General features: G+C 46.5%; 2 protein-coding genes across 3 annotated transcripts; both read left to right on the top strand.

Moving 5' to 3' along the window:
• Positions 1-918: 918 nt before the first annotated feature.
• Positions 919-3,737, top strand: LOC134807035 (uncharacterized). Its single transcript, XM_063780494.1, has 3 exons — positions 919-933; positions 1,281-2,030; positions 2,252-3,737. Exons 1-3 carry the CDS (start codon positions 919-921, stop codon positions 2,357-2,359), a joined length of 873 nt encoding a protein of 290 aa, XP_063636564.1. The 3' UTR covers positions 2,360-3,737.
• ACBD7 (acyl-CoA binding domain containing 7) lies at positions 2,049-26,474 on the top strand. Of its 2 annotated transcripts, XR_010146580.1 has the most exons (7): positions 3,810-9,275; positions 10,193-10,401; positions 18,695-18,928; positions 19,461-19,605; positions 22,910-23,027; positions 23,195-23,257; positions 23,345-26,474. XR_010146580.1 is itself a non-coding variant. In XM_001140464.8 (5 exons), the coding sequence occupies exons 2-5, from the start codon at positions 10,390-10,392 to the stop codon at positions 23,416-23,418; spliced, it is 267 nt and encodes an 88-aa protein (XP_001140464.5). In that variant the 5' UTR covers positions 2,049-2,634; positions 10,193-10,389; the 3' UTR covers positions 23,419-26,474. The 2 variants fall into 2 exon arrangements, 1 of the variants encoding a protein (XP_001140464.5); XM_001140464.8 differs by lacking the exons at positions 3,810-9,275; positions 18,695-18,928; positions 19,461-19,605 and adding an exon at positions 2,049-2,634.
• The last annotated feature ends 920 nt before the right edge of the window (positions 26,475-27,394 follow it).

The raw sequence follows: 27,394 nt of genomic DNA, 5'->3' as shown, positions 1-27,394 counted from the left end.
ACGATGTGCCAGGCCATAAAGATTAAGTATTTTTTCTCACAGACCTCAATGAGCTTAGAGTCCACGAGGAAAAAATATTAGCAGGTAATTATACAATAAAGCCTGATGCACATGAAGGTCAGGGAACAGTATGCTTAGGGAACATCCAGCAGAGGCCTAGCTTAGTTGAGGGGGGTGGGAAAAGGCAGTCCTCACAGAGGAACTGCCGTTTTTTTTTTTTGTTTTTTTTTTGAGATGGAGTCTCATTCTGCCGCCAGGCTGAAGTGCAGTGGCACAATCTCGGCTCACTGCATCCTCCGCCTCCAGGGTTCAAGCGATTCTCCTGCCTCAGACTCCCGAGTAGCTGGGACTACAGGCACGGGCCATCACGCCCGGCTAATTCTTGTATTTTTAGTAGAGACGGGGTTTCACCATGTTGGCCAGGATGGTCTCGATCTCCTGACTTTGTGATCCGCCCGCCTCGGCCTCCCAAAGTGCTGGGACTACAGGCGTGAGCCACCGCGCCCGGCCGGACCTCTTAACCTACATCTAAACAATGCCTACCAAAGGAAGTATGGAGTAAAGAAAGGTATCCCAGTATTAAAAGAAATAAGTTGGCTGGCGAGGTGGCTCACGCCTGTAATCCCAGCACTTTGGGAAGCCCAGGCGGGCGGATCACTTGAGGTCAGTAGATCGAGACTAGCCTGACCAACATGGTGACCCGTCTCTACTAAAAATAAGAAAATTAGCCGGGCGTGGTGGCACGCGCCTGTAGTCCCAGCTACTCGGGAGGCTGAGGCAGGAGAATCGCTTGAACCCGGCAGGCGGAGGTTGCAGTGAGCCGGAATCGCGCCACTGCACTCCAGCCTGGGCGACTGCTATGTCTCAAAAAAAAAAACAAAAACACGTTCAAATAAGTTCAATGTGGCTGGGGCAGAGATGCTAGAGAAAGCGGTGAGAAACTAGGAAAGGTGGGTGAGGACCAGATAATGAAGACCTTTGCAAGCCTTCCAGTGTGAAGCAACTTTAACATCTAAAGCAGAGGTGTCGTGATTAGAAAGACGTTATAGATCTTTGTGGATCTGGGCAAAGGAAGAGTCCCTGAGCAGCAAAGACGCTCCTGGAGTCGTCCAGGTTAGAAATGACGGTGGCCTGCACTAGAGACGCCGCAGAAAGGACTGGAGAAAAATACATGTTAGTCGGAAAAGAAGGTAGAATCTCCCGACACAGTAGTGACCAGCTGGAAGTAAAGTTGAGAACGGTATTGGTGGTGACTCCCGGTTTCCGGATCCCGCCGGTAGCCGAGGGGCGACGGCCGACCCAAAGCTCACCTCCCCACTGCACGCCGCCCCTGGATCGAGTACCTTGGTGCTTTACTATTTAGCACACGGAAGTGTTGTTCTGTTGTCCGTGTCTCCTTGGAGACCGTGGAGAACAGAAGGGCCGGCGTGGGGTTTTCGCTTTGTACTCCTGGTGCCCAGCCAGCGCTGCAATCCAGCAGAGGAGCCGGACTAGAAGCGCGGAAGCTCTGGGTGCACGCGCCCGGCCCGGGACTAGGCGGCCCAACCGGGAGGGCGGCGGGTCCTGCGGCCACGCAACGGGCGTTGGGGAAGCAGCAGAGACCCTGCGTGCGCGCGGGCTTCGGCCTCCAGATTCCGCAGAGTCCCGGGCCCGATCCCCCCGGGGCTGGCCTCCTGCCCTACGTGGGCACCGCGCGCCCACCTGGAACTCACGATGGCGAATCCGTGGTCACCCGAAGGCAACAGCACCGGCTCCCAGTGCGCCTGCGCTGCGCGTGCGCAGAGCCCTCGCCTCCCGGCCTCACCTCGCAGACGCGACGGGCCGGGGAGGAAGCGCTGGGAGCAGTGCAGGTTTCGTTATCCCGTGTTAGGTCACTCCGGAGAGGGGAAAGCGGCCCACAGCGTCGCGCGACCCGGAAACGACACAACGAGGCCCAATCTTTTAGACTCGAGTTTAGGCCCCGGGGTGGAGTCTCCGGACCGGGTCCCCCCCACCCCCCCCCCGCTACAGGGGCAGTGCGCAGGCGCGAGGTATGTATCGCGAGACCATGCGGTTGCCCGGGTAACCAGACGCTCAGGACTTGGACCGTCCAGTTGTTCGGAGGCCAGCCTATAGCCAATGGTATCCCGAGGGCTCGCTCTCTCCGGGCGTTTGTGCTCCCCTCTCTCTTCTAATCCAGTTTCTACCTTTCAGTGCTTTGGAATCTTAGCCCTCTGTCTCTATTCGCTTTTCTGTATTTGCCTTGCCTCAGGGACGCACAACCCCAGCCCCTGTCCCAGTGAGCCCGTCGCCATGGAATCCCTGCAGACTCCCCAGCACCGCGAAAATCAAGATAAAAGGGAGAAGGAGTATGGGGTAAAACACATGCCTATGGGCAATAATGCAGGGAATCTTGAGCCCGAAAAGAGAAAGGCAGTAAGAGTTGCCTTGAATTCAGCAACAGCTGCACAGAATATCCCGTCCAGTGTCCACTGTGGCTGCTCCAAGCAATGGAGACTCAAGCTACCATCGGAGTCGCTGCAAAGTCGGGGACAGGTGATGAAGCGGCCGAATAACATTTTAAAGCTCAGGAATCTGGATCTGTTGCTCTACCCTTGGCCAGAACTTAGAAGACGGCAGGTTGCTTCTGACCTAGTGAGCCTCCTCCTTCTCCCCGCTTTTTCCGGCCTTACTTGGGCCCCCTTCCTTTTCCTCTTTACATATCTGCCTCCTTTTCTCAATCTCCTCACTGTTGGTTTTGTATCCTATTTTCTGGTATAGTTTCTGTGATTTCTTTCATTTATTTATTATTATTATTGTTGTTGTTGAGACAGAGTTTTGCCCTTGTTGCCCAGGCTGGAGTGCAATGGCGCGATCCTGGCTCACTCTAGCCAACGCCTCACAGGTTCAGGTGATTCTCCTGCCTCAGCCTCCGGAGTAGCTGGGGTTACAGGCACGGGCCACCAGCCCAGCTAATTTTTGTATTTTTAGTACAGACGGTGTTTCACCATGTTAGTCAGGCTGGTCTCGAACTCCTGACCTCAGGTCATCCGCCCACCTCGGCCTTCCAAAGTGCTGGGATTACAGGCATGAGCTACTGTGCCCAGCCTCTATGATTTCAATTTCCATGTTTAAGTACCTATGTAGAACCTAACTGTCCATAAAGTAAACACAACAAAAAAAAAGATTTGGCTTTTGGTCAAAGATCATTGGAGGTTGGTTACACAGGGTAAAGTGCAGTATGATTTTTATCACAATTAGATTAAAAAGAGATGACAGTGAGTTTGTGAGAACAGGTTTGTGTTTCATAAAATGAATTGTGTGAGTTCGCTATGATGAATTGCAAGCAGCTTGCATTTCCAAAGACAAATAGAGACACAGGAATCTAATTAAAATGCTAAAGTAATGGGAAGGAGACATCCATACGTTTTTGTCCCCCTAAGGTTCCAGATTTATAGTTTGAGCATCATCTCAGCTTACATTTTCTCTGTGGAAAACATCAGCCATTACATTACTTGGCTCTGGGTTGAAATCCTAACTTCATCAGCTGAAGATCTTATGACCTAGGCAAGTTTATTAACCTCCTCTATGACGTGATAAAAACAGTATCTCTTGTGCGGATTAGAAGAAATGTTCCTCTATGCTAAGATGATTATTATGTGCGGAACACATAGTTAAGTGCTTGATAAATTGAACTATGGCGAATCCAGTCTCAACCATGGCAAAACTAAGTTAATAAAAATGAAACATAACCTTTATTATTTTAGTGCTTGTGTTTTATTTTAAAACTAGCAGTATAATTTCCAAGAGGATTTTGCTAAAATTAACAAGTACGTTTCGAAAGTAATTTCTGTCCCTCTTGTATCACACAAACATTACGACCAAAAAGTAAAAAACATTCTCCCATGACCCAATCACACCCATTTTTTTCTTTAGTGTTCCCTTCTACTTTGTTTCACATATGTGCGTGCTTTTACATTAAACTAATACAGATTAAGTCTTCTGATTTTCTTTACACATAACACTTTTTCATGTTTCTCAAATTATTACTTTACATATTTGATATCCTATTCTGAAGAAACGGTTTTTTTTTTTTTTTTTGGAGACAGGGTCTTGCTCTGTTGCCCAGGCTAAAGTGCAGTGGCACCATCTCAGCTCACTGCAACCTCCTCCCAAGCTCAAGTGATCCTCCCACCTCAGCCTCCTGAGTAGCTGGGACTACAGGAGCATGCCACCATGCCTGGCTAATTTTTGTACTTTTTGTAGAGACGGGGTCTTGCCATGTTGCTCAGGCTGGTCTCAAACTCCTGGGCTCAAGTAATGCTCCTACCTCGGCCTCCCAGAGTGCTGGGATTACAGATGTGCACCACCACACCTGCCAGTTTTACTTTTTAATGACAGTTGTTTTATCCTGTAAAATCTGTTTGGTCTTTGTATATTAGAGCTTTCTTTTTATATTAATTCTAGAATTGGACTACTGTTTGATTTGTATGCTTTCCATTATTTGACAATGACTTAAGATTCTGAGTGATGGCCGGCTGTGGTGGCTCACACCTGTAATCCCAGCACTTTGGGAGGCTGAGGCAGGAGGATTGCTTGAGCCCGGGAGTTCAAGACCAGCCTAGGCAACATGACGAAACCCCGTCTCTACAGAAAAAAAAAAAAAAAAAAATTAGCTGGGCTTGGTGGTGTGTGCCTGTAGTCCCAGCCACTCCTGAGGCTGAGGCAGGAGGATTGCTTGAGCATAGAAGGTGGAGGCTACAGTGAGCTATGATCACACCACTGCACTCTAGCCTGGGCAACAGAGTGAGACCCTGTCTCCAAAACAAATAAATAAAAAGATTCTGAGTAATAAATTAGATCATTAGCCACAATCCTTTGATGAAATAAGTGAAGGTCCCAACAAGAAAATTTGTCAATAGAAGAATGTAAGGGAATTGACCACCAGATTCTTCTTTTCCTCCATGGTATTCTGACCTTAGCTCTGTGTGTGTGTGTGTGTGTGTGTGTGTGTGTGTGTGTGTGTGATGTAACAGTAGTTGTTATGTAAACAATTCATTATTTTAAATCAGTTACTAAGAATAAACTTTAATGATGAGTTGCAAAATGAATACTGAAAGCTTTACTAATTGGAACGGTATAGTACTCCAAAGAATATCTGTGTCCATAGAGACAAGTGAAGGTGAGGAGTTTCAAGCAGTTGAGCAATTCGCAGGTCTCACAAAACAGCAAAATCAAGACCAACATGATGTCAGCTCCCTGCATCTCTAATCCCATGGGACAGCATTCCCAATCTCAGAGGTCAGATGACAGGTCTTATGAGTGGTGGGTCACTCTGTCGAGGAACAAACTGTAAACTTCAGCAAGCAGTTCTACAGATTTACACAGAAGCCTGCGGCTCCATCCTAAAGTGGAGCAGGTTGTAGGGGGTGCGGAGAAAGAAGGGGAAGATGGAAAGCCCTAGCCTCAACTAGACTAGGGACATGGATGAGAAACACCCTTGTGAGACTCTCCCACAAGATAGGGAAGCCCTGTGGGCAAGGTCATCCGTGAGCTGAATGGGAACCTCCCTGGCATGGCCTTTTGTGTCCCCACTGCCAACGTGTCAGTTGTGGGCCTGAACTGCCATCTGGAAAAACCTGCCAAATAGGATGACATCAGGAAGGTGGTGAAGCAGGCTTCAGAGGGCTCTTCAAGGGCATCCCGGGCTACACCGAGCACCAGATCGTCTCCTCCAACTTCAACAGTGACACCCACTCTTTCACCTTCGATGCTGGAGCTGGCATTGCCCTCGACGACCACTTTGTCAAGCACATTTCCTGATATGACAGTGAGTTTGGCTACAGCAACAGGGTGGCGAAGCCCACATGGCCTCCAAGGAGTAAGACCCCCGGACCACCAGCCCCAGCGAGAGCACGAGAGGATGAGAGAGACTCTCACTGCTGCGGAGTCCCTGCCCCACTCAGCCCCCGCCCCCACTGAGAATCTCCCCTCCTCACAGTTTCCACGCAGACCCCCTGAAGAGGGAGACACCTTGGGAGCCCCACCTTGTCGTGTACCATCAATAAAGTTTCCTGCACTCAATCAAAAAAAAAAAAAAAAAAGGGAAGCCTTGCCTTGCTCCCAGGGAAATCACAGACATTCGGCCAGGACTCAGGGTAGACTGCAGTCAGGCCTTGGCTATGTGGCTATGTGGAGATGTCCAAGGTGGTCAGGGGTCTCAGGAGTGCTGTTTTATGAAAATGGAGAAATTTGAAAGACATTTAATTCTTCCTTTTTATCCCCCTCCTCCCTTTCTTCCCCCCCGCCTTTTCCTACAGGTACGATATTCATCGAATTTTAAGTGTTGGGGATAAAGTGGTGAGCCAGAGTTCTAAAGGAGGAGAAACGGTAAACAAAGTAAACGATTTAAGTTGTCAGATGATTCAAAGTGCTACAGAAAAAAAGCAGGGAAGGCCAGGCGCGGTGGCTCATGCCTGTAATCCCAGCACTTTGGGAGGCCAAGGTGGGCGGATCACTTGAGGTCAGGAGTTCGAGACCAGCCTGGCCAACATGGTGAAACCTCGTCTCTACTAAAAATACAAAAATTAGTTGGGCATGGTGGCGCGCACCTGTAATTCCAGCTACTCGGGAGGCTGAGGTAGGAGAATCACTTGAACCTGGGAGGCGGAAGTTGCAGTGAGTCCAGATCATGCCACTGCACCCCAGTCTGGGTGATAGAGTGAGACTGTATCTCAGAAAAAAACAAAAACAAAAGCAACACAAAAAAGCAGGTAAGAGTGGAAGGGGGTGCTAGGTTGGGTGATAAAAGGCCTCCTGAGATGACAGATGAGCAAAGACCTAGAGGAGTGGAAGCACTGAGCCAGGCCGACCCTGGGAAGATAATTCTGAGGTAGAGACGGGAGAGCAGCAGTGCGATAGGCCTGTTAGAACAGCCGGGAGGCCAAGTGGAGCGGAAGCCCTTTGAAGGCAGGTAAGAATGAGAACAGAAGAAAGAGAGAGAGATGGCCAGAGGCTCATAGACGAGAAGACCAGACTAAAGCTATTTCTTGTCTCAAAGTCTTCCTGGAGGTGTTGCCATGTCGGCTAAGTCTTGAAGGAGGAGTTGGCTGTTAAGAAAGTGGGAAAAGGAGCCAGGTATGGTGGCTCACGCCTGTAGTCCCAGCACTTTGGGAGGCCAAGGCGGGCGGATCACTTGAGGTCAGGAGTTTGAAACCAGCCTGGCCAACATGGCGAAACCCCATCTCTACTAAAAATACAAAAATTAGCTGGGCATGGTGGCACACGCCTGTAATCCCAGCTACTAGGGAGGCTGAGGCAGGAGAATCACTTGAATCCAGGAGGTGGAGGTTCCAGTGAGCTGAGATCTCACCACTGCACTCCAGCCTGGGTGATAGATTGAGACTCCATCTCAAAAACAAACAAGAAAGAGAGAAGAAAGAGAAAGAAAGAGAAAAGAAAAAACAAAATCAAAGAGAGAAAGAGAGAGAGAGGGAGGGAAAAGAAAAGGAAAAGAAAATAAAAAGAAAAGAAGGAAAAGGGTGTGCCAGACAGTGGAGTGGCAACTATCTACCAACGTGGAGAAAGGGAACTTGAAGTCCTTCAGTTACCTGGGGTAGAGCATCCATGCCTGTGGGAAATAGCGAGAGATGTGGTTGAAGAGGTCAGCAGGACCTGGTCCATCCCGGAGGACCACATGTACTATTCAGCCAAGGAGAGCTAAATTGTCATTGCAGAGAAGAGAGCAAAACCATGGATGCACCATTCGTGAGGCTTGGGTCCAACCCTACAGCCATTACATCAAAATGGTGGTGGGAATTAGGGATCAGACTGGGGTTTGTATCTTTTTTTCCCCAGGTAATTGAATGTACTGCCAGGGTTAAGAAATGTTCATCTTGACAGTACTAAAGATTCAATGCAATCCCTATGAGAATCCCAAAGGATTTTTTTTATAGAAAAAGAAAAACCTATTCGGAAACTCATGCTATGGTTTTTATTTTATTTTATTTTATTTTATCTTATTTATTTTTGAGACAGAGTCTCACTCTGTTGCCCAGGCTAGAGTGCAGTGGCAAGATCTTGGCTCACTGCAACCTCCGGCTCCCAGGTGCAAGCAATTCTCCTTGCCTCAGCCTCTCAAGTAGCTGGGATTACAGGTGCCCACCAGCATGCCTAGCTAATTTTTGTATTTTTAGAAGAGATTTTTAGAAGAAGGGTTTTTGCCATGTTGGCCAGGCTGGTCTTGAACTCCTGACCTCAAGTGATCCGCCCACCTCGGCCTCCCAAAGTGCTGGGATTACAGGCATGAGCCACCGCGCCTGGCCCCTTCTTGCATCTCGAGACAAGACACACATGGCTAGGCAATGAGATGGGGAATGGCAGCCCAGGAGAAGAAAATACTTTCAAAAGAGGTCTTAAAAGAACATTCTGGATTTAGAGAAAAAAGCAGAGAACAATGTAGCGTCCATCCCTCTCCTCTTCTGGATTCTTACAGTGACGATAATTCCAGAATGTCTCAGCTGAAGATATGGACTGATACCTGAACTCAGTGCAGTATTTCCCGCGGAAACACCACAGACCGGGTTCTGCCCGCAGCCAGGACTAGGCTATCAGAGAAAGGCCTGGCTGTGCTGAAGCTGCCATGAGCCTCAGTACCCCCACGGGACCTTTCCCATCGTCTAGGACTTCAAACACAAACAACTGCCCAGTAGGTTTTTCTAACATTTTGCTTTTGGTCCTTCACTTGGAAATGCACTGATTTCACCAGGAAAATATTTGTGAGGTGAAAAAAAAAGATTTTCATGAAAACGCAAATATTTTAAAAATGTAGCTTTATGCAAAAGCAAGCTGAAAGGTTTCTTGTTGCGTTGTTGTACGTTGAAGCTCAGTCACTTTGCCGACATTGAGTTTCTTTTTTCTCCCAGTCACCCTTCTCCACCAATGCTACTATTTAAGCGAAGTGTCGGAAATTAGCTTCTCATGTGACCACCCAATTCGGTTCCAGTCCTTTGGAAATGTAATCCTATTCGGTGTGTCTGCAGACTTGGAGTGACATTGGGTTTGTTCCCCTAGAAAAATGAGTCAAATCGAATAGGCGTTTAGTCCTGTGCCTTTACCATAATTAAAAACGAGTTAAGCTGATTGTAGCATGTGTCCAGAATTTAGGTGGTTTTGCTTTATAAAGAGAAGAGGTGCAAACCACAGGCCACTTTCTCTCATGATAAACAGCGCCTGGAGGCAGCGTGGAGGAGACACATCCATCATCCACGTTTCTAGGAATAATGGACAGGAGAGAAGTATGTATAAAGAAGGAATCCTGTGCTTCGGGAAGCCGAGGTGGGAGGATCGCTTGAGGTCAGGAGTTCGAGACCAGCCTGGGCAACCTAGTGAGACCCCACCCCCCCACCTCTCTTAAAAAAAAACACACACATATATATATTTTTTAATTTGCACTTTTAATTTATAAAATTTTTAATTTTTAAAATTTTAAATATATATAAATTTATATATACTTTTTAGAGAAAAAATATATAATATACATACCTAGGAAGACCCCCACCTCTGAAAAAAATTTATATATATAAATTTTTAATTTATAAAATTTTAAATACATATTTACTTATTCTTTTTTTTTTTTTGAGACGGAGTTTCACACTTGTTGCCCAGGCTGGAGTGCAATGGTGCAATCTTGGCTCACCACAGCCTCCACCTCCCGGGTTCAAGCGATTCTCCTGCCTCAGCCTCCTGAGTAACTGGGATTACAGGTATGCGCCACCACACCCGGCTAATTTTGTGTTTTTAGTAGAGACCGGGTTTCTCCATGTTGGTCAGGCTGGTCTCGAACTCCCGACCTCAGGTGATCTGCCGGCCTCAGCCTCCCAAAGTGTTGGGATTACAGGCGTGAGCCACCGCGCCCGGCCAATACGTATTTACATTTATAAATTTTTTTTAATTGAAAAAATTACATATGTATTTTAAGAGAGTTGGGGCGGGTCTCTCTAGATAAATATATCTATATATGTATTTTTTTTCTCTCTCTCTCTCTGTCTCTCTCCTTCTTTCTTTCTTTCGAAGGCATTCCAGGGGAGGCCTGTGCCCTACGGAGACCTCTCTGGGTTTCCTGCAAAGAACCGCTTGAGAAAGAATAGAAGAGAGAGCCAAGAGCGGAGAGAAACTCATTTAAATTCTCCCGTCTTCGCCTTTCCATTTGCAGCCTGGGGAACCCGGCGTGCAGTACCGCTCACCGCCCAGCCTCGCCCCCGGGCCCGCGACCAATGGGAGGCGGCCGGGCCGGGAGCGCGGCCAATGGCAGCGGCCGGAGGAGACGCGGCCCTTTAAGAAGCGGCGGGTGCGAGAGGGGGCAGAGCACCGGACAACAACAGCAGCAGCAACAACGGGGTCGCCGCCACCATGGCCCTGCAGGTACCCGGGGCGCGGGGAGGCCACGCGGGAGGGGCGCTTCGCGAGGGGAGTGCTTAATTGGGGCTCCGGGTGGGCTTGGCGCCCCTGGGAGCGGTCGGCGGTGACCCGGGGGACACGCCCACTCCTTCCCCAGCGCCCCAGATGGCAGTGTAGACCGCACCTGTGCCTGCTGACGGCGAGCCAGGGCTCCCAGGGCAACCCTTCCGGACCCCAGGGGCCGGGTGAGCGGAAAAGCAGGCAAGGCACGAGCGCCGGGGAGCACGGAGCGGGCCGCCTCCTCTCTCCGTCTCCGAGAGGGAGTCGAGATCCCCCGCTCCCGCCCCTTCGCTCGTTCGGACCTCCAGGACCTCTCTTAGTGTCATACTGAGCAGAAGAGATCTGTGAGGCTCCGATTTTAAAATACTGTTTTATAGGTATGTGAAAAAAATTGTTAAGGGTGGAAAACTTTGGAAAAGACAACAAATATAAAGTAATAATTACTGATAATAATCCAATCATAATTCCTTCACCCAGGTGATAATCACTGCTACATGCTAGGGTAATTCCTAGTATGTCCTAGTATGTTTTTTCCATGTGTGTATGTGTGTGGCATATATCTACACACATACCTATGATGTTATTGTGTATATACAGTTTTATTCCTACACGTAAAACAGTAATATGAGCATTTTGTCATTATTAAATATTCTAAAATGTAATTTTATTTTTCTTTTTTGAGACTGTCTCATTCTGTTGCCCAGGCTGAGGCGCAGTTGGTGCGATCTCTGCTCACTGCAACCTGTGCTCACTGCAACCTCCACCTCCCAGGTGTAAGCGATTCTCATATCTGAGCCTCCCCAGTAGCTGGGGTTACAGGTGCACGCCACCACGCCCGGCTGATTTTTGTAATTTTTTTTTTTTTTTTTTTTTTGAGATGGAGTCTCATTCTGTCACCCAGGCTGTTTGAGATGGAGTCTCACTCTGTCACCCAGGCTGGAGTGCAGTGGTGCAATCTCAGCTCACCGCAACCTCCGCCTCCCAAGTTCAAGTGATTCTCCTATCTCAGCCTCCCAAATAGCTGGGATTACAGGCGTGCGCCGGCACTCCTGGCTATTTTTCTCTATTTTTAGTGGAGATGGGGTTTCGCTGTGTTGGCCAGACTGGTCTCCAACTCCTGACCTCAGGTGATCCACCCGCCTTGGACACCCAAAGTGCTGGGATTTCAGGCGTGAGCCACCACGCCCGGCCTCTAAAATGTAATCTTTTACATGCACAAAATTTCATAGAACGTGGCTCACTTCTTTAACCATTTCAGTCAGGCAAGACGTTATCCTGGGTAAAGTTATAATACATACTTCAGGGCCATCTGGGTTCAAATGTGTGCCTCACTTCTACTTAGCCTGTGACATAGTTAACCTCTCCGTGACTCAGTTTCTTTATCTAAAAGTGGAGGAGAGATACATTAAATGAGTTATATGTATAAAGCATTTAAAACAATGTTTGGCATGTGGTAGAAGTCCAATAAGGATAAGCTTGTGGTGGAACATTTAGTTTGTTTTGAGACAGGGTCTCACTCTGTCACCCGGGCTGGAGTGCAATGGCATGATCTCAGCTCACTGCAGCCTTGACCTCCTGGGCTCAAGTGATCCTGCCACTTCAGCCTCCCAAGTAGCTTGGACCACAGGCACCTGCCACCACACCTGGCTTTTTTTTTTTTTTTTTTTTTTTTTTTGAGACGGAGTTTCACTCTTGTTGCCCAGGCTGGAGGGCAATGGCGCAATCTTGGCTCACCGCAACCTCCACCTTCTGGGTTCAACCGATTCTCCTGCCTCAGCCTCCTGAGTAGCTGGGATTACAGGCATGTGCCACCACGCCCAATTAATTTTGTATTTTTTTAATTTATTTTTTTATTATACTTTAAGTTTTAGGGTACATGTGCACATTGTGCAGGTTAGTTACATACGTATACATGTGCCATGCTGGTGCGCTGCACCCACTAACTCCTCATCTAGCATTAGGTATATCTCCCAATGCTATCCCTCCCCCCTCCCCCCACCCCACAACAGTCCCCAGAGTGTGATGTTCCCCTTCCTGTGTCCATGTGATCTCATTGTTCAGTTCCCACCTATGAGTGAGAATATGCAGTGTTTGTTTTTTTGTTCTTGCGATAGTTTACTGAGAATGATGGTTTCCAATTTCATCCATGTCCCTACAAAGGACATGAACTCATCATTGTTTATGGCTGCATAGTATTCCATGCTGTGTATGTGCCACATTTTCTTAATCCAGTCTATCATTGTTGGACATTTGGGTTGGTTCCAAGTCTTTGCTATTGTGAATAATGCCGCAATAAACATACGTGTGCATGTGTCTTTATAGCAGCATGATTTATAATCCTTTGGGTATATACCCAGTAATGGGATGGCTGGGTCAAATGGTATTTCTAGTTCTAGATCCCTGAGGAATCGCCACACTGACTTCCACAATGGTTGAACTAGTTTACAGTCCCACCAACAGTGTAAAAGTGTTCCTATTTCTCCACATCCTCTCCAGCACCTGTTGTTTCCTGACTTTTTAATGATCGCCATTCTAACTGGTGTGAGATGGTATCTCATTGTGGTTTTGATTTGCATTTCTCTGATGGCCAGTGATGGTGAGCATTTTTTCATTTGTTTTTTGGCTGCATAAATGTCTTCTTTTGAGAAGTGTCTGTTCATGTCCTTTGCCCACTTTTTGATGGGGTTGTTTATTTTTTTCTTGTAAATTGGTTTGAGTTCATTGTAGATTCTGGATATTAGCCCTTTGTCAGATGAGTAGGTTGTGAAAATTTTCTCCCATGTTGTAGGTTGCCTGTTCACTCTGATGGTAGTGTCTTTTGCTGTGCAGAAGCTCTTTAGTTTAATTAGATCCCATTTGTCAATTTTGTCTTTTGTTGCCATTGCTTTTGGTGTTTTAGACATGAAGTCCTTGCCCATGCCTATGTCCTGAATGGTAATGCCTAGGTTTTCTTCTAGGGTTTTTATGGTTTTAGGTCTAACGTTTAAGTCTTTAATCCATCTTGAATTGATTTTTGCATAAGGTGTAAGGAAGGGATCCAGTTTCAGCTTTCTACAAATGGCTAGCCAGTTTTCCCAGCACCATTTATTAAATAGGGAATCCTTTCACCATCGCTTGTTTTTCTCAGGTTTGTCAAAGATCAGATAGTTGTAGAATTTTTAGTAGAGACGGAGTTTCTCCATGTTGGTCAGGGTGGTCTCAAACTCCTGACCTCTGGTGATTTGCCCGCCTCAGCCTCCCAAAGTGCTTGGATTACAGGTGTGAGCCACCGCGCCAGGCCTTCTTTTTTTGTATTTTTTGTAGACATTTGGTTTTGCTGTGTTGCCCAGGCTGATCTCCAACTCCTGAGCTCAAGCGATCCACCCGCCTCAGCCTCCCAAAGTGCTGGGATTACAGGCATGAGCCACCTTGCCTGGCTCAAATATTCTTGTGCATGACTTATGTGTTTATACTGAACTGTCTCCAAAATGATCAAAACGTTCTTTCTAAAAGTTCCTGAAAGATCTGAAAGTTTCCTTTTTAGCTTAGTACTTTGGTTTTTTGTTGTTGTTTGCTTTTAAAATACTTGCAACGAGGAATTAGGAGTTGAGGAACATCACAGAAAAGCAGTACGCTAAGAAGTATTAACATCGACCCATGATATTATCTACTAATAATGCATTTGCGTGTCAACAATATTGGAGGAAGGTAACTTTTTTTTTTTTTTTTTGAGGTGGTGTCTTGCTCTGTTGCTCAGGCTGGAGTGCAATGGCGTGATCTTGGCTCACTGCAACCTCCACCTCCCAGATTCAAGCAATTCTCCTGCCTTAGCCTCCTAGTAGCTGGGATTACAGGTGCCTGTCACCACGGCCGGCTAATTTTTGTATTTTTAATAGAGACAGCGTTTCACCATGTTGGCCAGGCTGGTCTTGAACTCCTGACCTCAAGTGATCTGCCTGCCTCAGCCTCCCAAAGTGCTGGGATTACAGATGTGAGCTACCACGCCCAGCCGAAAGTAACTTTTAAAAATGACAACTAATAACTGGCTGACATATTGAAATCTCTTCTGTCTTTATTACCTCACTGGCATGTGCGGGGATCATATTGGTACTAGTGTTCTGCCAAGATGCTCACTAAGTGGAAATGAGAGGAAAGGTGACTAGTTCAGGGTCCCCAGTCTTCTATTTATTTACACAAGAATAAGTATACTGGCAGACTGTCATTGGATTAGCAAACCAAATGGAATTTCTAATTCAGCTATAGCCTCCTGATTTTATCTGAAAATTACAATATGTTTCCATCCTCACCAAAGCATTTAGGAGAGCTGATGTTTATCCTAAATGGACAAATTTCTTTCCTAGATGATGAAGCTACAAAGCAGACTTCTTCCTCTAGAATATGTATCTTTTCAAGTCTAGGGGACTGATGATTTTAACAACTGGCAAAAAAGACTAACCTCTTCCCCCAGCCCACATTTGTGTGACCTAAGAACCCTGCAGTTCCTTGAGTGTGAGAATTTTTTATCTTCTTAATTGGGTTGCTCAATGGGAAAGAATTGCTCAAGAAGACCTTGCCAACCCCCTATGTGGGATGACCATGTTCATTGCAGAAAGTAAAGTCAGGTGAAGTGAGAGCCACCCTCAGAGGCTGTCTTCAGCGGGGCTGAAATGTGAAAGGTAATTTACACAGCAGCCCACCTAGTCAGCATGGAAGGATGCACCCAGGATGTACCCAGTGTGAGTGATGCTGGCGTAACTTCTACGCCAAAGGTGGGGTGAGGGAGCCTAGTGTCAAAAGTTGAACAGGAGAGAGTCCAGGGAGGGACTGTAGTAGCCTTAAGGCAGTTTGTCTTGCAGAATCCCAAGCTCGGGTGACCGGGAGATAATGCACAAAACATTCAACCAGGATGCCGAGGACCCCTCGCTCAGGAGAAATCAGCTCAGCATTGGCTGCAGTTCCTGCCAAAGGCAGCAAGCCCAGCTCTGCAACAGGATACTGCAAAACTGTGATGGCAGGAAAATAGGGTCTGGAGGCAGGGAACCTAAGGCCGATTCACACTGACTTTGTAGAACTAAATCAAAAGGAAAACCCCAACTTTCCACACCTATGTAATAAAAGGACCGGATGCTACTCCCTTTGCAACCTCCTCCCCACTTTCTGTGTGGCAGATGGAAAATTGAAAGTATCTCTGACTGGTTGCTTTGTGCAACCAATCAGACATTTGCACAGGAATGTACCTTTGTAACTTCATTTCAGCCTCTGATTGGTTGCTTTCCCCAACCAGTCAGACTGATCGTGAGCCAAGTCTTTATTTGCATAGAAGTGTAACTTTGTAACTTCAGCCTCTGATTGCAGGCCGCTACTTCATTTACATAGGATGCACACCAAGTAACCAATGGGAAGCCTCTAGAGGGCGTTTAAGCACAGAAAATTCTGTAACAGGGATCTTGAGTCCCTGCGCTCGGCCTGCTCCCACCCTGTGGAATGTACTTTCGCTTTCAGTAAATCTCGGCTTTTGTTGCTTCATTCTTTCCTTGCTTTGTTTGTGTATTTTGTCCAATTTTTTGTTCAAAATGCCAAGAACTTGGGCACCCTCCACTGGTAACAAGAATGCTTTGGAATTCAATGTCCATGGCTCTATATTTAAAGCTGCATCTCACCTATGATAACTTTCTGATCCCCCTAAAGTCTGCTCACTCATTAACCATCCAACAAGGATGTACTTAATAGACTCAGACCAGGCTCACGCCACCCACCAGCAGTCCGTGAGGCCCTGTGGGTGCTGCCAAGGTGATTATTGATTGATTGTTTATTTATTTATTTGTGAGTATTTATGCAACCCCACAAAGCCTTTATGTTGAGCTCTAGTAAGTTCTGTCCACACCGCTGGGAGCAGCTTTCCCTGCCCCTCTGCAGCCAACAATCGCAGACCCGATCCCCCTAGCACAATCACCATCTCATCTCAGGGATGGCTTTTTCCGTTCCGTACCTTCCGGTCTGTGCTACCTCCTGTGTTCCCAGAGCAACTGCTGCACCTTATTTGCAGCAAGTCCCCTGTGGTCCCCGTTGCCCTGTTCATCTCCCACCAGGCTATGAGCGCCTTCAAGCACACTGCCTTGTGCATGCCCATCTGCCTGGCAAAGGCCTGGCCTGTTGGAGGTGTTCAGTAAGTAGGTTTGTTAATTAGTATGAGCTGTGAGATGAGCTCTGGGAGGGCAGACTCCATAGAATCAAATCAAGAATATTTTACATTCTTGGCCGGGCATCGTGGCTCACGCCTGTAATCCCAGCACTTTGGGAAGCAGAGGTAGGCAGGTCACTTGAGTTCAGGAATTCAAGACCAGCTTGGCCAACATGGCAAAACTCTATCTTTATTAAAAATACAAAAAAATTAGCCAGGCGTGGTGGTGCATGCCTGTAATCCTAGCTACTTGGGAGGCTGAGGCAGGAGGATCGCTTGAACGAGGAGGTGGAGGTTGCAGTGAGCCGTGATTGTGCCGCTGTACTCTAGCTTGGACAACAGAGCGAGACTGTCTCAAAAAGAAAATTATATTCTTAATCATCCTTAACCCTAGCACAAAAAGAGGCTGATATTCTCTTTTTGTGGCCGAAGCTGCATCTTAGAGGAGCTTTGTTTGTTGCATCGAGTCCCAGGGCAGTGTGTCTCAAAGCTGGAAGTCAAACCTGAGTATCCTGGCCAAGGCCAATGTTGTTTGTACTCCAGCTCATCATGGCTGGGATGGGAAAGGCCTCCTGCAGGAAGGTGCATCAGAACAGCCCCTTAAGGCAGGAATGTATTGCACTGAGGTGCCAGAACCAGACAGGCTAGACAGAGAGAATGATGCTGGCCCCTGCTCTAGAACTGAGTTCCCTACCTAGGGAGGGAGAAAGAGCGGGGACCCCTGAAATGGCATGGGAAACTGTGTGAGGGCATAGCTCTTCTGTGCAGAGGGGTCCAGGACTTTCATTAGATCTTTTTTTCTTTTCTTTTTTCTTTTTTTTGAGATGGAGTCTTGCTCTGTCACCCAGGCTGGAGTGCAGTGGCAGGATCTTGGCTCACTGCAACCTCTGCTCCTGGGTTCAAGCTATTCTCCTGCCTCAGTCTCCTGAGTAGCTGGGATCACAGGTGTGAGGCACCATGCCCAGCTAATTTTTTGTATTTTTAGTAGAGACGGTGTTTCACCATTTTGGCCAGGTTGGTCTCGAACTCTTGACCTTAAGTGAGCCACCTCCCTCAGCCTCCCAAAATGCTGGGATTACAAACGTGAGCCACTGCACCCAGCCCTCATATGGGTTTTCAAGAAGGCTTAGAATTCTAATTAAGGCTTGGCACCTCAAAAGGAGTCGAGTTGCTGTCACTGGAAAATAATATGAGACTTTACAGCAAGCAGAACACCTGAGATGGCCTATAAACCTACAGAGGAAGGTCCTACACCCCTTCTGCATAGCCTTGCCCTTAAGCAGCTCAGCCACTCATGTAGCATTTCAATTTTGTTCTTATTATAAACACAATCCATGCACATTATAGAAGATTTGGAGAGTACAAAAATATTTTAAAACTACATAACTTGCCAATAATCAGAGGCAATTACTGTTTACATATCTTTAGTATACATCTTTCTAGTTTTTATTTTTTCTATACTACTTACAAAGCTGAGTGTATAAAAAGAATTTGTGTTCTTTGCTAAACCATAAACTAAAAGTATTTCTTATGTCTTGCTTTATTGCAAGTACCTTTTTTTTTTTTTTTTTTTTTTTGAGATAGTCTTGCTCTGTTGCCCAGGCTGGAGTGTAGTGGCATGATCTCGGCTCACTGCAACCTCTACCTCCAGGGTTCAAGCGATTCTCCTGCCTCAGCCTCCCGAGTAGCTGGGATTACAGGCTTGTGCCACTATGCCCAGCTAATTTTGTATTTTTAGTAGAGACGGGTTTCTCCATGTTGGTCAGGCTGGTCTCAAACTCCTAACCTTAGGTGATCCACCTGCCTTGGCCTCCCAAAGTGCTGGGATTACAGGTGTGAGCCACTGCGCCCAGCCTGGTCACACAGCTCTTAAGAGATGGAGTTGAGATTCCAACCAAGGCAGTCTGGCTCCAGAGCCATGTTCTTAACCACGGCATTATGTCTAAAGCAGCCAAGAGTTTCTTAGGAAGACACTCAGAAGACAAGGCACCCCTTGTTCCATGCCCCTGTGCTTCTCACTCCCCTGTGGGAACTGGGTAGGAGGATGGGCCATGTTCAAGGTTATTTAGGCTGAAGACCCTGATCTCCAACTTACAGGTGACTTTGCTCTTCACAAAACAACTGTTCTGGTTGTGCTACTGTTCGTGGACCAAGCTGAGAGCCTGGCTGCTTATTCTCTCAGCTCAATAACGAGATGCAGATAAACTGGGAAAGAAGAGATTTGATTTCTGTAGCTGGGTGCAAGGAGAAGGCCTGCAAATTATTGCGAAGCCAACTCAAAATTACAGAGTTTTCCAGAGCTTATATGCCTGCTAAGTTATATGTCTGCATGTAAGTGTGCGTTCATCTAAAACCTTAAGTGATGAACTTCTTCTAATCTATAACTAAGGGCTGAGATCTGAAGACCTTCCTCTGGAGCCTCAGTAAATTTACTTAATCTGGATGGGTCCAGGTGCTGCAGTGATTACCCTTATCTTATTTCCTGCTAAATCATGGAGGGTTGGGGAGTTCCTTCAGACCCTAATAAAACTTGTTTAATCCTAAATGGGTCCCGTTAAGAATTCCTTCATTATCTTGTCATGCCTCAAGCCCCAGGAAGGGCCTGGGCAAAACTCTTGGTGGGCTTTTGTTACCTTGGAGTCTTCGTATGAGGGCACTGGCTCTTTCTGCTTTTAGTATTTAACGTAACCACTCAGTCAGTGCTGAAACGGTTGTTATGGAGGCCTGCCTGTTTAGCCATTAGGGAAACCTGGCCTGCCACAGTACTGCCTGTCTTTGGGGCTGGAAGGAAACTTGACTCTGCCACTCCGCTGAGCCTGCAGGGTACTGAGGTTACAGTGGGGCTATCCACTTTCTCTCCTAGGCCTTTGGATCCAAAGGGAGCTCTGGCATCAGAGAAGAAGTATGGTGGGCAGGGGGTGGCCAGCATATGTCCTTGAACTTCCCCTGTTTGACAGCCAGCCTACTGACAATTCCTGCTTACCCTGAGTTTTAAAAAATAAGGCAAGGTAAGACACAGTTTAGTTTAAAAATCTATAAAGGAAACTAATCATAAAGCTCTTTGTAGAGTATAAACTAAGAGGTTAGAAAGGGAAAAGGATAAAGATTCTGGGAACACTCAGGCTCTGGAGTAGACTGGACTTCCTTGTCTATTTCAGCCACTGGCTGAACCCTGGGCCAGCCTGAGGGTCTTGCGGGGTTAGGGAGGTCCCAGTTATCAGAGTTAACTCAGGACAAGGCTTAAACTACTTAAGTACATTTGGTTTTTTGTTTTTGTTTTTGAGACAGTGTCTCACTTTGTCACCCAGGCTAGAGTGCAGTGGTGCTATTTCAGCTCACTGCAACCTCCGCCTCCCAGGTTCAAGCAATTCTTGTGCCACAGACTCCTGAGCAGCTGGGATTACAGGCACGCACCACCAAGCCCAGCTAATTTTTGTATTTTTAGTAGAGACAGGGTTTTGCTATGTTGGCCGGGCTGGTCTCGAACTCCTGAACTCAAGCGATCCCCCTGCCTCAGCATCCCAAAGTGCTAGGATTTTTTTTTTTTTTTTAATTGATCATTCTTGGGTGTTTCTCGCAGAGGGGGATTTGGCAGGGTCATAGGACAATAGTGGAGGGAAGGTCAGCAGATAAGTGAACAAAGGTCTCTGGTTTTCCTAGGCAGAGTGTTTGTGTCCCTGGGTACTTGAGATTAGGGAGTGGTGATGACTCTTAACGAGCATGCCGCCTTCAAGCATCTGTTTAACAAAGCACATCTTGCACCGCCCTTAATCCATTTAACCCTGAGTGGACACAGCACATGTTTCAGAGAGCACAGGGTTGGGGGTAAGGTCATAGATCAACAGGATCCTAAGGCAGAAGAATCTTTCTTAGTACAGAACAAAATGAAAAGTCTCCCATGTCTACTTCTTTCTACACAGACACAGCAACCATCCGATTTCTCAATCTTTTCCCCACATTTCCCCCTTTTCTATTCCACAAAACCGCCATTGTCATCATGGCCCGTTCTCAATGAGCTGTTGGGTACACCTCCCAGACGGGGTGGTGGCCGGGCAGAGGGGCTCCTCACTTCCCAGTAGGGGCGGCCGGGCAGAGGCGCCCCTCACCTCCCGGACGGGGCTGCTGGCCTGGCGGGGGCTGACCCCCACCTCCCTCCCGGACGGGGTGGCTGCCGGGCGGAGACGCTCCTCACTTCCCAGATGGGGTGGCTGCCGGGCGGAGGGGCTCCTCACTTCTCAGACAGGGCGGCCGGGCAGAGACGCTCCTCACCTCCCAGACAGGGTTGCGGCCGGGCCGAGGCGCTCCTCACATCCCAGATGGGGCAGCGGGGCAGAGGCGCTCCCCACATCTCAGACGATGGGCGGCCGGACAGAGATGCTCCTCACTTCCTAGGTGGGATGGCGGCCGGGCAGAGACGCTCCTCACTTTCCAGACTGGGCAGCCAGGCAGAGGGGCTCCTCACATCCCAGACGATGGGCGGCCAAGCAGAGACGCTCCTCACTTCCCAGATGGGGTAGCGGCCGGGCAGAGGCTGCAATCTTGGCACTTTGGGGGGCCAAGGCAGGCGGCTGGGAGGTGGAGGTTGTAGCGAGCCAAGATCACGCCACTGCACTCCAGCCTGGGCACCATTGAGCACTGAGTGAACGAGACTCCGTCTGCAATCCCGGCACCTCAGGAGGCCGAGGCTGGCGGATCACTTGCGGTTAGGAGCTGGAGACCAGCCCGGCCATCACAGCGAAACCCCGTCTCCACCAAAAAAATACGAAAACCAGTCAGGCGTGGTGGCGCGCGCCTGCAATCGCAGGCACTCGGGAGGCTGAGGCAGGAGAATCAGGCAGGGAGGTTGCAGTGAGCCGAGATGGCAGCAGCACAGTCCAGCTTCGGCTCGGCATGAGAGGGAGACCGTGGAAAGAGAGGAGAGGGAGAGGGAGAGGGAGAGGAGGGAGAGGAGGGAGAGGAGGGAGAGGAGGGAGAGGGAGAGGGAGAGGCAGAGGCAGAGGCCAAAGTGCTAGGATTACAGGCATGAGCCACCACGCCAGGCTTAAGTACATTGTATATAGAGTTTCCAGGAAGTCTATAAACATACTACTCAAGCATATTGGTATACAAAGTTTTCCCTAATAAGCTCTAAATTGGCTAAACAACTCCTCTTTTCTAGAAATCAGTTGCAATAAATCTTATAATTTAAGTCTAGTGTGGAAAGGAATCTGTACAAGCAATTCAGCCAAATCAGGAATATTGATTACCCTCAGAGACTGGCTAGGTCTAAATAATACTGATATTAAAGAATGTAGGCATGAGGGCACTGGAAGAGAAACGCCCTAGACGATGGTATTAACTGGTAGCGAAGCCCCTGCATGTAGTAAAGTTGGACTGAGGCAGAAGAGGAAGGGCGCATCTGCGAGGTGATTGAGAAACCTTCATTGAGTATAAATAATGCCAAAAAAAAAAAAAAAAGAAAAGCAGCTGGGCACGGTGGCTCACACCTGTAATCCCAGCACTTTGGGAGGCCAAGGTGGGTGGATCACAGGGTCAGGAGTTCAAGACCAGCCTGGCCAAGATGGTTAAACCCCGTGCCTACTAAAAATACAAAACTTAGCCAGGCGCGGTGGCAGGTGCCTATAATCCCAGCTACTCGGGAGGCTGAGGCAGGAGAATGGCATGAACCCAGGAGGCGAAGGTTGCAGTGATCCGAGATCTTGCCACTGCACTTCAGCCTGGGCAACAGAGTGAGACTCGGTCTCAAAAAAAAAAAGCAAACTCACCATCAGGTGCAGTGGCTCACGCCTGTAGTCACAGCACTTTGGGAGGCCGAGGCAGGGGGATCACTTGAGGTCAGGAGTTCAAGACAAGCCTGGCCAACATGACAAAACCCCATCTCTACAAAAAATACAAAAATTAGCCGAGTGTGGTGGTGCACCCCTGTAGTCCCAGCTACTTGGGAGGCTGAGGTAGGAGAATGGCTTGAGCCCCAGAAGTAGAGGTTGCAGTGAGTGGAGACGGTGCCACTGCACTGCACTCCAGCCTGGGCGAGAGAGCCAGACTTTGGCTCAAAAAAAAAAAAAAAAAAAAAAAAAAAGGAAGGTAAACCGAACATTTTCTGTATTAAGAATTTTCTGTAGTTCTTCATATTAGGTAAGTCCCAGGAGAGGTGAACTCCTAGGAATTCAAGTAAATTAAGATGATTCTGATAGAACCAGAGCAGCAGAAGTCCATTTCTACTTGAAACCTTCCTCTTCCTGCTCTTTGAGTTCCTATTCCTTGGTGGTAAAATGCTCCTTTTGTTTGTTTGTTTGTTTGTTTTTCCTTTAGGCTGATTTTGACAGGGCTGCAGAAGATGTGAGGAAGCTGAAAGCAAGACCAGATGCTGGAGAACTGAAAGAACTCTATGGGCTTTACAAACAAGCAATAGTTGGAGACGTTAATATTGGTATTACATATTATTAATATTAATATATTCGTGTTACAATTAATATATTAATTGCAATTATAATATATCATTACTTAAAATATAGTAATATACTCCGTTTCAACAATGTCTGTAGAAGTGCACAGTAAAATGTTAACCTGCAAATGCATGTCTCCTTCTTTTGCCAGCGTGTCCAGGAATGCTAGATTTAAAAGGCAAAGCCAAATGGGAAGCGTGGAACCTCAAAAAAGGTTTTTTAGTCTTTCACAAGTTTAAAGCAAACTTTCTTAATTTCCCAGTGCACCAATCAGGGAGATAACCTGTTTGTATCTTTCTAGGGTTGTCGACGGAAGATGCGATGAGTGCCTATATTTCTAAAGCAAAGGAGCTGATAGAAAAATACGGAATTTAGAATACAGCGTATGAGGAATTTTTCCTTTTGAAGACTTCCAAATGCTATCATGACCTAACATTTAGAGGGAGAGGCATACTGTTAACTTGATGTATCATGCATATTTTTGCTATTAGCATGAGCTGTAATACTTAGAAGTATACTGAAACTACATAGTTAACTCAATTGTACTTGCTTAAACCAGGTGTCTTTAAAAGTTCTTTTTAAGAAAATGTGGCACATATACACCATGGAATACTATGGAGCCATAAAAAGGGATGAGTTCATGTCCTTTGCAGGGACATGGATGAAGCTGGAAACCATCATTCTCAGCAAACTATCACAAGATCAGAAAACCAAGCATGTTCTCACTCATAAGTGGGAGTTGAACAATGAGAACACATGGACACAGGGAGGGGAACATCACACACTGGGGCCTGTCGGGGAATAGGGGGCTAGGGGAGGGATAACATTAGGAGAAATACCTGATGTAGGTGACCGGTTGATGGGTGCAGCAAACCACCATGGCACATGTATACCTATGTAACAAAACTGCACGTTCTGCACATGTATCCCAGAACTTAAAGTATTAAAAAAAAAAAATTCTTTTAGAAAAGTATTTTTTATTTTTATAGAGTTAGGGAGTACAATTGCAGTTTTTGTTTGTTTGTTTGTTTTTTCTTGAGGAGTCTCACTCTGTCACCCAGGCTGGAGTGCAGTCGTGTGATCTCGGTTCACTGCAACCTCCGCCTCCTGGGTTCAAGTGATTCTCTTGCCTCAGCCTCCCGAGTAGCTGGGATTACGGGTGCTTGCCACCGTGGCTGGCTAATTTTTGTATTTTTAGTAGAGACGGGGTTTTGCCATGTTGGCCAGGCTGGTCTCGAACTCCTGACCTCAGGTGATCTGCCCACCTTGGCGCTGGGGTTGCAGGTGTGAGCCACCACACCTGGTCACAGGTGCAGTTTTGTTACATGGATATATTGTGTAGTGGGGAAATCTGGGCTTTTAGTGTAACCATCACCCAAATACTGTACATTGTACCCAAAAGGTAATTGCTCATCCCTCACCCCCTCCCACCTTTCCAAGCCTCCAGTGTCTATTATTCCACACTCCATGACCCTGTGTACACACTGTTTAACTCCCACTTATAAGTGAAAACGTGGTATTTTTTTTTGTTTCTGAGGGTTTTAAAAAAATCTTTATTTTCTTATTTTTTTCTGAGTTGTTTCACTTAAGATAATAGCCTCCAGTTCCACCCACGTTGCTGCAAAAGCCGTAATTTCATTCTCTTTATATGGCTGAGTAATATCCCCTGGTATACATATACAACGTTTTCTTTATCCCATCATCTGCTGATGGATACTTAGGTTGATTCCATATCTTTGCTATTGTGAATTTTGCTGCAATAGACATACAAGTGCAGGTATCTTTTGGATAGAATGATTTATTTTCCTTTAAGAAGATACCCAGTAGTGGGATTGCTGGGTAGAATGGTAGTTCTATTTTTAGTTCCATGAGAAATTTCCGTGCTGTTTTTCACAGAGGTTGTACTAATTTACATTCCCACCAATAGTGTATAAGCATTCCCTTTTCTCCACATCTGTTGTTTTTTGACTTTTTAGAAAGTCTCGCCCTGGTAATATGTGTACAGATTTGAACAGCTGTTTGTTCTTTTGGCTCATCTGTTCTGTTACAATAAGTTAATGTTACTGGTGAAATAAAAACAGGTTATTAAGAATCAATGGCAAGGCTGAGCGTGGTGGCTCACGCCTCTAATCTCAGCACTTTGGGAGGCTGAGGTAGGTGGATTACTGAGGTCAGAAGTTCGAGACCAGCCTGACCAACATTGCAAAACCCCATCTCTACTAAAAATACAAAAATTAGCCAGCCATTGGTGGTGCACACCTGTAATTCCAGCTACTTGGGAGGCTGAGGCAGGAGAATTGCTTTTACCCAGGAGATGGAGGTTGCAGTGAGCCAAGATCACACCACTGCACTCCAGCCTGGGCGACAAAACAAGACTCCGTCTCAAATAAAAAAAAAAAAAAATTACAAGTCTGTCCATAGCAGTTTAAAGAAATTTAAAAAGCCACCATAGGAATATCTATTTTTCTTTAAATTTTTACATTTAAGACATTTAAGACAAAAAGGCAAACTAAAATGTATCTAGTGATAAACTGTACCACTACTGTACCCCATATGTTGAGTTCTATCTGAGTAAAAATAGAGTCTGGAAGATAATATTGGCCCCCTACTCAGTCTTTCTGGATAGTACACAGGCTCTTTGAAAGAAGACAGTCTCATGTTAACAATTCAAAAAATTGTTTGAGATCCCTTAAGATAAATATCCCCCAAAACAGTGTACCTCTATTCCCTGCATAAAAATTTAGATTTGGAATGGTATGACCAGAGGAATAGATCCACTTCATGTTACTACAAGAACAAAACTATCTAGGTCTGCTAGATGAATTTCCAGGGAATTATGCTGAGCAGAAAAAGCCAGTCCCCAAATGTGACATGTATAATTCCATTTATATAACATTCTTTTTCTTTTCTTTTTTTTTTTTTTGTAGAGACAGGCTGTCACTCTGTTACCCAGGCTGGAGCGCAGTGGCACGCTCTCGGCTCACTGCAACCTCCGCCTCCCAGGGTCAAGCAATCCTCCCATCTCAGCCTCCAGAGTAGCTGGGACTACAGGTGCGTGCAACCATGCCCAGCTAATTTTTGTATTTTTCATAGAGACAGGGTTTCACCATGTTGCCCAGGCTGGTCTGGAACTCCTGATCTGAGGTGATCTACCCACCTTGGCCCCCCAAAGTGCTGAGACTATAGGCATGAGCCACCGCGTCCAGCCAGGATTCTTGAAAGGGAAAATTTATAGATGCAAAGGATGGAATAGTGGTTGCCAGGGAGGAGGGAGGTGGGTGTGGCTTTAAAAGGGCAGCAGGAGGGATGATCCTGCAGTGATGGAATGTTCTGTCTTGATTGTAGCAACACCAATATCCTGATTGTGATATTATACTATAGTTTTGCATAACAGTTACCATTAAAGGAAATTGGGTAAAAGGCTACACAAATCTCTCTGTATTATTTCTTACAAATAAAAGGGAATCTGCAGTTATCTCAAAAAGTTTAGTTTTAAAAATCGAGGTTGATTTCTCATCGGGAAAATTTTGGCAATCAAGATAATTCTCATCTTTCTAAATTTCGCCTAATGATAGATGTCTTCCACGATGATACCAAGGCCTAATTCCTTCAAAGAGAAGACATCATCAATGATAGACTTGGTGTCTTACAGTTGAGGGCTTGAAAACTCCTGAAAGTTGTTCCCATGTGGACTTTACCTCCACCAGGTAGAGATGCAGGGGAAAAAGCTTACCCCCAAAGCCTGGCATTTGTTCCATCATGAAACTTCAGTTTGCAGACTATATTGACTAAACATTTTTCAAATTAATAATCACGAATCCTAATTATTATTATTATTTTTGAGACAGAGTCTCATTCTGTCACCAAGACTGGAGTGCAGTGGCATGGTCTTGGCTCACTGCAACCTCCACCTCCCGGGTTCAAGTGATTCTCTTGCCTCAGCTTCCCTAGTAGCTGGGATTACAGGCGCCCGCCACCACGCCTGGCTAATTTTTTTGTATTTTTAGTAGAGATGGGGTTTCAGCATGTTGGCCAGGCTGGTCTTGAACTCCTGACCTCAGCTGATCCGCCCATCTCAACCTCCCAAAATGCTGGGATTACAGGCGTGAGCCACCATGCCCGGCCTCCCAATTACTTTTATACCAATCTTTCAGTAAGGGAACCCTGGAAATAGTATCAAATTAAAGGATAAAGTACAACACATACTACAACATAATTTGCTTAAGACTATTTGTAGCCTAAACTCAAAGTGCCTCCCCCAAATAGTTAATTTTATATTTTTTGTACTTTGTTTAAAAAGAGTGATAAATTTAGGAAAATACCACCTGTATGCATTTTCCTTAATCTTATT

This window comes from Pan troglodytes, chromosome 8, assembly GCF_028858775.2.
Source record: "Pan troglodytes isolate AG18354 chromosome 8, NHGRI_mPanTro3-v2.0_pri, whole genome shotgun sequence".
NCBI classification, from domain to species: Eukaryota; Metazoa; Chordata; class Mammalia; order Primates; family Hominidae; genus Pan; species Pan troglodytes.
The sequence above is the reverse complement of the archived record's forward strand: the minus strand, read 5'-3'. Positions and strand labels throughout refer to the sequence as shown.